The sequence below is a fragment of the Salvelinus fontinalis genome, chromosome 2 (genome assembly GCF_029448725.1).
Source record: "Salvelinus fontinalis isolate EN_2023a chromosome 2, ASM2944872v1, whole genome shotgun sequence".
NCBI classification, from domain to species: domain Eukaryota; kingdom Metazoa; phylum Chordata; class Actinopteri; order Salmoniformes; family Salmonidae; genus Salvelinus; species Salvelinus fontinalis.
The window spans coordinates 100,739,450-100,750,411 of record NC_074666.1 but is presented as its reverse complement, the minus strand read 5'-3'; the positions used below and the strand labels follow the sequence as shown (position 1 = coordinate 100,750,411).

The 10,962-nt window shown below is 46.3% G+C and overlaps 1 protein-coding gene across 3 annotated transcripts in view; it reads right to left on the bottom strand.

Annotated features, from left to right (window-relative positions):
* alg1 (ALG1 chitobiosyldiphosphodolichol beta-mannosyltransferase) overlaps positions 1-10,962 on the bottom strand; it is a 26,138-nt gene that overhangs the window by 4,274 nt on the left and 10,902 nt on the right. For 2 of the 3 annotated variants that reach the window (XM_055897966.1, XM_055897983.1), the window contains 6 exons: positions 7,484-7,594; positions 5,688-5,809; positions 4,756-4,794; positions 3,085-3,144; positions 2,509-2,619; positions 1,527-1,641 (listed from right to left, as the gene is read on the bottom strand). In XM_055897966.1, coding sequence (XP_055753941.1) covers positions 1,527-1,641; positions 2,509-2,619; positions 3,085-3,144; positions 4,756-4,794; positions 5,688-5,809; positions 7,484-7,594 — 558 coding nt within the window. The remainder of the gene's footprint in view (positions 1-1,526; positions 1,642-2,508; positions 2,620-3,084; positions 3,145-4,755; positions 4,795-5,687; positions 5,810-7,483; positions 7,595-10,962) is intronic. The other variant, XM_055897975.1, reaches the window with a different exon arrangement.

Sequence of the window (10,962 nt, the reverse complement as noted above, 5' to 3'; positions counted from 1 at the left end):
TCTGACATATGTGGTTTAGAGTATTCCCTCAGCAGTAGAAGGTAACTGTTGACCCAGGGTTTAGAGTATTCCCTCAGCAGTAGAAGGTGACTGCTGACCCAGGGTTTAGAGTATTCCCTCAGCAGGAGAAGGTGACTGTTGACCCAGGGTTTAGAGTATTCCCTCAGCAGTAGAAGGTGACTGTTGACCCAGGGTTTAGAGTATTCCCTCAGCAGTAGAAGGTGACTGTTGACCCAGGGTTTAGAGTATTCCCTCAGCAGTAGAAGGTGACTGCTGACTCAGGGTTTAGAGTATTGCCTCAGCAGTAGAAGGTGACTGTTGACCCAGGGTTTAGAGTATTCCCTCAGCAGTAGAAGGTGACTGCTGACCCAGGGTTTAGAGTATTCCCTCAGCAGTAAAAGGTGACTGTTGACCCAGGGTTTAGAGTATTCCCTCAGCAGTAGAAGGTGACTGTTGACCCAGGGTTTAGAGTATTCCCTCAGCAGTAGAAGGTGACTGTTGACCCAGGGTTTAGAGTATTCCCTCAGCAGTAAAAGGTGACTGTTGACCCAGGGTTTAGAGTATTCCCTCAGCAGTAGAAGGTGACTGTTGACCCAGGGTTTAGAGTATTCCCTCAGCAGTAGAAGGTGACTGTTGACCCAGGGTTTAGAGTATTCCCTCAGCAGTAGAAGGTGACTGTTGACCCAGGGTTTAGAGTATTCCCTCAGCAGTAGAAGGTGACTGTTGACCCAGGGTTTAGAGTATTCCCTCAGCAGTAGAAGGTGACTGTTGACCCAGGGTTTAGAGTATTCCCTCAGCAGTAGAAGGTGACTGCTGACCCAGGGTTTAGAGTATTCCCTCAGCAGTAGAAGGTGACTGTTGACCCAGGGTTTAGAGTATTCCAGTAGAAGATGACAGCACAGACAGTGTGTGTGTGCATGGTGTTAGAATGGGCCTGTTAAAGAGTCCTGTCTCAGCAGTAGAAGGTGACTGCTGACAAAGGGTTTAGAGTATTCCCTCAGCAGTAGAAGGTGACAGCACAGACAGTGTGTGTGTGCATGGTGTTAGAATGGGCCTGTTAAAGAGTCCTGTCTCACCAGTAGAAGTGGATGGCACAGACAGTGTGTGTGTGCATGGTGTTAGAATGGGCCTGTTAAAGAGTCCTGTCTCACCAGTAGAAGTGGATGGCACAGACAGTGTGTGTGTGCATGGTGTTAGAATGGGCCTGTTAAAGAGTCCTGTCTCACCAGTAGAAGGTGACAGCACAGACAGTGTGTGTGTGCATGGTGTTAGAATGGGCCTGTTAAAGAGTCCTGTCTCACCAGTAGAAGTGGATGGCACAGACAGTGTGTGTGTGCATGGTGTTAGAATGGGCCTGTTAAAGAGTCCTGTCTCACCAGTAGAAGTGGACAGCACAGACAGTGTGTGTGTGCATGGTGTTAGAATGGGCCTGTTAAAGAGTCCTGTCTCACCAGTAGAAGTGGATGGCACAGACAGTGTGTGTGTGCATGGTGTTAGAAGGGGCCTGTTAAAGAGTCCTGTCTCACCAGTAGAAGTGGATGGCACAGACAGGCAGACAGCAACCAAACATGTCCACCACCTTCATAGGCAGGTCCAGACCACTGGACGACTTATGGAGACAAACACCCAGATCTGCTGAGCCTGGGACAGGAAGAACATACACAACATCAGTACACACACACACAGACAGATCTGCTGAGCCTGGGACAGGAAGAACATACACAACATCAGTACACACACACACACACAGATCTACTGAGCTTGGGACAGGAAGAACATACACAACATCAGTACACACACACACACACAGATCTGCTGAGCCTGGGACAGGGAGAACATACACAACATCAGTACACACACACACCCAGATCTGCTGAGCCTGGGACAGGGAGAACATACACAACATCAGTACACACACACACACACACACACAGATCTGCTGAGCCTGGGACAGGGAGAACACACACAACATCAGTACACACACACCAGTACACACACACACACACAGATCTGCTGAGCCTGGGACAGGAAGAACATACACAACATCAGTACACACACACACACACAGATCTGCTGAGCCTGGGACAGGAAGAATATACACAACATCAGTAAAACACACACCAGTACACACACACACACACACACACAGATCTGCTGAGCCTGGGACAGGAAGAACATACACAACATCAGTACACACACACACACACACACACACCAGTACACACACACACACACCAGTACACACACACACCAGTACACACACACAGAGATCTGCTGAGCCTGGGACAGGAAGAACATACAAAACATCAGTACACACACACACACACACACACACACACACACACACACACACACACACATCTGCTGAGCCTGGGACAGGAAGAACATGCACAACATCAGTACACACACACCAGTACACACACACACACACACACACCAGTACACACACCAGTACACACACACACACAGACAGACCTACTGAGACTGGAACAGGGAGATCACACTAACCTAGCAGAACAGGGTAGTCCTCCGCCTCCAGCCATGGAGTACAGATCTTCACGTGCTCAAAGCTCAGGGCGTCTATCAGCTTCCTGTAGTGGTCCTTCTGAGGACCCTTACCTGGTCTCACACACACAGGGAATTGAAACAATACGTATCTAGGGTTAACAGTATAGGACCGACAAGAATTGTAAAGGTTTTTCTCAGTTGGTTTAACCTGGCAACAACAGGTTAGTTGATGATGTAATTGTTTGTGAGGCTTCTCAATCAAATCACGTTTATTCAAAAGGCCCCTTTTTACATCAGCATTTGATGCAAACGTTGCGTTTACACAGGCAGCCCAATTCTGATATTTTGCCCAATTATTGGCAAAAGACTTGATCTGATTGGTCAAAAGACCAAATCAGACGCAGCATGTAAAAGTGCTTTACTGTAATCCGGCCTAGACCTCACAGACCTGCAGCAGAACACTGTCAACACTATAGTTACCTGTGATGACACAGACCAGCAGCAGTACACTGTCAACACTATAGTTACCTGTGATGACACAGACTGGCAGCAGTACACTGTCAACACTATAGTTACCTGTGATGACACAGACCAGCGAGGGAAGAGAGGCTCCTGCTTTCACAAACCCCTCGTAGTCTGGTAGAGAAAACACACAAGGTTAGTACAAGGGCTTGTATCCCAAATAGCACCCTACTCCCTACGTAGTGCACTAACTTTTGACCAGAGCCCCATGGACCCTAAGAGGACACCACTGAGAGGTCTCCTTCCTTTCTCTCTTAGAATCACTGATTAGACATGATTGATTCTAATTAAGAATGATTAGACAGGTGAATTATAGTCACTAATTAGACGTGATTGATTCTAATTAAGAATGATTAGACAGGTGAATTATAGTCACTAATTAGACGTGATTGATTCTAATTAAGAATGATTAGACAGGTGAATTATAGTCACTAATTAGACGTGATTGATTCTAATTAAGAATGATTAGACAGGTGAATTATAGTCACTAATTAGACGTGATTAATTCTAATTAAGAATGATTAGACAGGTGAATTATAGTCACTAATTAGACGTGATTGATTCTAATTAAGAATGATTAGACAGGTGAATTATAGTCACTAATTAGACGTGATTGATTCTAATTAAGAATGATTAGACAGGTGAATTATAGTCACTAATTAGACGTGATTGATTCTAATTAAGAATGATTAGACAGGTGAATTATAGTCACTAATTAGACGTGATTGATTCTAATTAAGAATTACTAGACAGGTGAATTATAGTCATTGATTAGACGTGATTGATTCTAATTAAGAATGACTAGACAGGTGAATTATAGTCACTGATTAGACATGATTGATTCTAATTAAGAATGATTAGACAGGTGAATTATAGTCACTGATTAGACATGATTGATTCTAATTAAGAATGATTAGACAGGTGAATTATAGTCACTGATTAGACATGATTGATTCTAATTAAGAATGATTAGACAGGTGAATTATAGTCACTGATTAGACGTGATTGATTCTAATTAAGAATGATTAGACAGGTGAATTATAGTCATTGATTAGACGTGATTGATTCTAATTAAGAATGATTAGACAGGTGAATTATAGTCATTGATTAGACGTGATTGATTCTAATTAAGAATGACTAGACAGGTGAATTATAGTCACTGATTAGACGTGATTGATTCTAATTAAGAATGATTAGACAGGTGAATTATAGTCATTGATTAGACGTGATTGATTCTAATTAAGAATGATTAGACAGGTGAATTCCAGTGCTCCACCACATGGCTTTCATCTGTCAAGTCTTTTCTAATCAGAGATGACTTCAAAGAAGGAAGGATGGATGGGAGGGAAGAAGGATGGATGGGAGGAAGGATGGATGGGAGGAAGGATGGATGGGAAGAAGGATGGATGGGAAGAAGGTTGGATGGATGGGAGGAAGGATGGATGGATGGGAGGAAGGATGGATGGATGGATGGGAGGAAGGATGGATGGATGGATGGGAGGAAGGATGGATGGGAGGAAGGATGGATGGATGGATGGGAGGAAGGATGGATGGATGGATGGGAGGAAGGATGGATGGGAGGAAGGATGGGAGGAAGGATGGATGGGAGGGAGGGAAGAAGGATGGATGGGAGGAAGGATGGGAGGAAGGATGGATGGGAGGAAGGATGGATGGGAGGAAGGATGCTCTTTAAAATGGGGCCCAACTGCAGATGATAATGATTACCTTCCAGAGCCTTCAGCAGAATGGAGAAGTCCTCATCCTCTGTTGAACACAGACAGGGGAAACAGTGAGAGACCCTAACAAGTATTTACACCTGACAGCTGTGTGTACTTACGTTGTACACATGTCGACTAAACACATAGAGCCAGGATTGTATTTTATGTCCAACACAGAAAACCTCTAGCCTGATCCCAATCGTAACCTGACTCCAAACAGAATGTAATCTGGCTCTAGTCTGATCCCCATCCAGACCTGATTCTAAACAGAATGTAATCTGGCTCTAGTCTGATCCCCATCCAGACCTGATTCTAAACAGAATGTAATCTGGCTCTAGTCTGATCCCCATCCTGACCTGACTCCAGAATGTAATCTGGCTCTAGTCTGATCCCCATCCTGACCTGATTCTAAACAGAATGTAATCTGGCTCTAGTCTGATCCCCATCCTGACCTGATTCTAAACAGAATGTAATCTGTCTCTAGTCTGATCCCCATCCTGACCTGACTCCAAACAGAATGTAATCTGGCTCTAGTCTGATCCCCATCCTGACCTGATTCTAAACAGAATGTAATCTTGCTCTAGTCTGATCCCCATCCTGACCTGATTCTAAACAGAATGTAATCTGGCTCTAGTCTGATCCCAATCCTGACCTGACTCCAAACAGAATGTAGTCCCAATCCTGACCTGACTCCAAACAGAATGTAATCTGGCTCTAGTCTGATCCCCATCCTGACCTGACTCCAAACAGAATGTAAACTGGCGCAAAAGGATGTTTGGATGAGGCTAGAACTGCTCCCGAGGTAAGAAAAACCATTAAGAGTCTCCTGGTGCTTACGAAATTGCACCTTATTCCCTATGTATTGTACAACTTTTGACCAGAGCCCTATGGAGAACAGGTTGCCATTTGGGACTCAAACTGTGCCTGTGGGGTACTGACCGGTCCAGCTGGTGCTGCTGATCAGTAGGGCAGGTCGACCTGAGGTCAAGGTCACAGAAAGGTCACTGGGGTCACGAGCTGTAAACGCTGTTCTCTCTGTCTCACCACCAGGGCGCTCACCACTGTAACAGACACAGTGGTTATAACATGTCTATGATAGTTCTTTATCTCTCCAATAAAAACAGAAACACAGTGATTATAACATGTGTTATGTCATGTCTGTTAAATGTATTTGTTAGAGTAATGACATTATAATAACTGTCCGGCAATGTTGGATAACTGTAGTACAGGCCCTATGTTCCTCCAGAACCAAGAGGATAACTGTAGTACAGGCCCTGTGTTCCTCCAGGACCAAGAGGATAACTGTAGTACAGGCCCTGTGTTCCTCCAGGAACCAAGAGGATAACTGTAGTACAGGCCCTGTGTTCCTCCAGAACCAAGAGGATAACTGTAGTACAGGCCCTGTGTTCCTCCAGAACCAAGAGGATAACTGTAGTACAGGCCCTGTGTTCCTCCAGGAACCAATAGGATACCCCCAGACCTGGAACTGAGGGTTAGTCTTGGCCAGCCTCATCAACAGACTATACTGGACTCACCAGACCTGGAACTGAGGGTTAGTCTTGACCAGCCTCATCAACAGACTATACTAGACTCACCAGACCTGGAACTGAGGGTTAGTCTTGACCAGCCTCATCAACAGACTATACTGGACTCACCAGACCTGGAACTGAGGGTTAGTCTTGACCAGCCTCATCAACAGACTATACTAGACTCACCAGACCTGGAACTGAGGGTTAGTCTTGACCAGCCTCATCAACAGACTATACTGGACTCACCAGACCTGGAACTGAGGGATAGTCTTGGCCAGCCTCATCAACAGACTATACTAGACTCACCAGACCTGGAACTGAGGGTTAGTCTTGACCAGCCTCATCAATAGACTATACTAGACTCACCAGACCTTGAACTGAGGGATAGTCTTGACCAGCCTCATCAACAGACTATACTGGACTCACCAGACCTGGAACTGAGGGTTAGTCTTGACCAGCCTCATCAACAGACTATACTAGACTCACCAGACCTGGAACTGAGGGATAGTCTTGGCCAGCCTCATCAACAGACTATACTAGACTCACCAGACCTGGAACTGAGGGTTAGTCTTGACCAGCCTCATCAACAGACTATACTAGACTCACCAGACCTGGAACTGAGGGATAGTCTTGGCCAGCCTCATCAACAGACTATACTAGACTCACCAGACCTGGAACTGAGGGTTAGTCTTGACCAGCCTCATCAACAGACTATACTAGACTCACCAGACCTGGAACTGAGGGTTAGTCTTGACCAGCCTCATCAACAGACTATACTAGACTCACCAGACCTGGAACTGAGGGATAGTCTTGGCCAGCCTCATCAACAGACTATACTGGACTCACCAGACCTGGAACTGAGGGTTAGTCTTGACCAGCCTCATCAACAGACTATACTAGACTCACCAGACCTGGAACTGAGGGATAGTCTTGACCAGCCTCATCAACAGACTATACTAGACTCACCAGACCTGGAACTGAGGGTTAGTCTTGACCAGCCTCATCAACAGACTATACTAGACTCACCAGACCTGGAACTGAGGGATAGTCTTGGCCAGCCTCATCAACAGACTATACTGGACTCACCAGACCTGGAACTGAGGGTTAGTCTTGACCAGCCTCATCAACAGACTATACTAGACTCACCAGACCTAGAACTGAGGGATAGTCTTGGCCAGCCTCATCAACAGACTATACTAGACTCACCAGACCTGGAACTGAGGGATAGTCTTGGCCAGCCTCATGAACAGCTGGTGCTTTAGGTCTACTGAAGTCTCCTTGAAGATAGCAGGTGGCTTGTCATACAATGTGGTCGCCCTATAGGAGGAGAATAAGGCAGGTGGCTTGTCATACAATGTGGTCGCCCAATAGGAGGAGAATAAGACAGTTGGTTTGTCATACAATGTGGTCGCCCTATAGGAGGAGAATAAGGCAGGTGGTTTGTCATACAATGTGGTCGCCCTATAGGAGGAGAATAAGGCAGGTGGCTTGTCATACAATGTGGTCGCCCTATAGGAGGAGAATAAGGCAGGTGGTTTGTCATACAATGTGGTCGCCCTATAGGAGGAGAATAAGGCAGGTGGCTTGTCATACAATGTGGTCGCCCTATAGGAGGAGAATAAGGCAGGTGGCTTGTCATACAATGTGGTCGCCCTATAGGAGGAGAATAAGGCAGGTGGCTTGTCATACAATATGGTCGCCCTATAGGAGGAGAATAAGGCAGGTGGCTTGTCATACAATGTGGTCGCCCTATAGGAGGAGAATAAGGCAGGTGGTTTGTCATACAATGTGGTCGCCCTATAGGAGGAGAATAAGGCAGGTGGCTTGTCATACAATGTGGTCGCCCTATAGGAGGAGAATAAGGCAGGTGGCTTGTCATACAATGTGGTCGCCCTATAGGAGGAGAATAAGGCAGGTGGCTTGTCATACAATATGGTCGCCCTATAGGAGGAGAATAAGGCAGGTGGCTTGTCATACAATGTGGTCGCCCTATAGGAGGAGAATAAGACAGGTGGCTTGTCATACAATGTGGTCGCCCTATTGGAGGAGAATAAGACAGTTGGCTTGTCATACAATGTGGTCGCCCTATAGGAGGAGAATAAGGCAGGTGGCTTGTCATACAATGTGGTCGACCCTATAGGAGGAGAATAAGACAGTTGGCTTGTCATACAATGTGGTCGCCCTATAGGAGGAGAATAAGACAGTTGGCTTGTCATACAATGTGGTCGCCCTATAGGAGGAGAATAAGGCAGGTGGCTTGTCATACAATGTGGTCGCCCTATAGGAGGAGAATAAGGCAGGTGGCTTGTCATACAATGTGGTCGCCCTATAGGAGGAGAATAAGGCAGGTGGCTTGTCATACAATGTGGTCGCCCAATAGGAGGAGAATAAGGCAGGTGGCTTGTCATACAATGTGGTCGCCCTATAGGAGGAGAATAAGGCAGGTGGCTTGTCATACAATGTGGTCGCCCTATAGGAGGAGAATAAGGCAGGTGGCTTGTCATACAATGTGGTCGCCCTATAGGAGGAGAATAAGGCAGGTGGCTTGTCATACAATGTGGTCGTCCAATAGGAGGAGAATAAGGCAGGTGGCTTGTCATACAATGTGGTCGACCCTATAGGAGCAGAATAAGGCAGGTGGCTTGTCATACAATGTGGTCGACCCTATAGGAGGAGAATAAGACAGTTGGCTTGTCATACAATGTGGTCGACCCTATAGGAGGAGAATAAGACAGTTGGCTTGTCATACAATGTGGTCGCCCAATAGGAGGAGAATAAGACAGTTGGCTTGTCATACAATGTGGTCGTCCAATAGGAGGAGAATAAGGCAGGTGGCTTGTCATACAATGTGGTCGCCCTATAGGAGGAGAATAAGACAGTTGGCTTGTCATACAATGTGGTCGCCCTATAGGAGGAGAATAAGGCAGGTGGCTTGTCATACAATGTGGTCGCCCAATAGGAGGAGAATAAGACAATAAGTCATGACAATAGTAGTCAACCATCTTCTCTTTCTGTTGCCTGTAAACCCAATCATCTGGGAAAGACCACTACTACTTACAGACAAGACAGCTGTAGACAGACAATAGTTTGATCTTGCATAGGAAACCATTGTCATGTAGGCCTACACTGTAGACGTGTCTCCACATCCTGTCATGTCATTAGACGTGTCTCCACATCCTGTCATGTCTGTAGATGTGTCTCCACATCCTGTCATTAGACGTGTCTCCACATCCTGTCATTAGACGTGTCTCCACAACCTGTCATGTCTGTAGACGTGTCTCCACATCCTGTCATGTCATTAGACGTGTCTCCACATCCTGTCATTAGACGTGTCTCCACATCCTGTCATTAGACGTGTCTCCACATCCTGTCATTAGACGTGTCTCCACATCCTGTCATTAGACGTGTCTCCACATCCTGTCATTAGACGTGTCTCCACATCCTGTCATTAGACGTGTCTCCACATCCTGTCATGTCATTAGACGTGTCTCCACAACCTGTCATGTCTGTATATGTGTCTCCACATCCTGTCATGTCTGTAGACGCGTCTCCACATCCTGTCATGTCTGTAGACGCGTCTCCACATCCTGTCATGTCATTAGACGCGTCTCCACATCCTGTCATGTCTGTAGACGTGTCTCCACATCCTGTCATTAGACGCGTCTCCACATCCTGTCATGTCTGTAGACGTGTCTCCACATCCTGTCATGTCTGTAGACGTGTCTCCACATCCTGTCATGTCTGTAGACGTGTCTCCACATCCTGTCATGTCTGTAGACGTGTCTCCACATCCTGTCATGTCATTAGACGTGTCTCCACATCCTGTCATGTCTGTAGACGTGTCTCCACATCCTGTCATGTCTGTAGACGTGTCTCCACATCCTGTCATGTCTGTAGACGTGTCTCCACATCCTGTCATGTCTGTAGACGTGTCTTCCCATCCTGTCATGTCATTAGGCGTGTCTCCACATCCTGTCATGTCTGTAGACGTGTCTCCACAACCTGTCATGTCTGTAGACGTGTCTCCATATCCTGTCATTAGACGTGTCTCCACATCCTGTCATGTCTGTAGACGTGTCTCCACAACCTGTCATGTCTGTATATGTGTCTCCATATCCTGTCATGTCTGTAGACGTGTCTCCATATCCTGTCATGTCTGTATATGTGTCTCCATATCCTGTCATGTCTGTAGACGTGTCTCCACAACCTGTCATGTCTGTATATGTGTCTCCACATCCTGTCATGTCTGTAGACGTGTCTCCACAACCTGTCATGTCTGTAGACGTGTCTCCACATCCTGTCATTAGACGTGTCTCCACATCCTGTCATGTCTGTAGACGTGTCTCCACAACCTGTCATGTCTGTATACGTGTCTCCATATCCTGTCATGTCTGTAGACGTGTCTCCACATCCTGTCATGTCTGTATACGTGTCTCCATATCCTGTCATGTCTGTAGACGTGTCTCCATATCCTGTCATGTCTGTAGACGTGTCTCCACATCCTGTCATGTCTGTATATGTGTCTCCACATCCTGTCATGTCTGTAGACGTGTCTCCACATCCTGTCTGTAGACGTGTCTCCACATCCTGTCATGTCATTAGACGTGTCTCCACATCCTGTCATGTCATTAGACGTGTCTCCACAGCCTGTCATGTCTGTAGATGTGTCTCCATATCCTGTCATT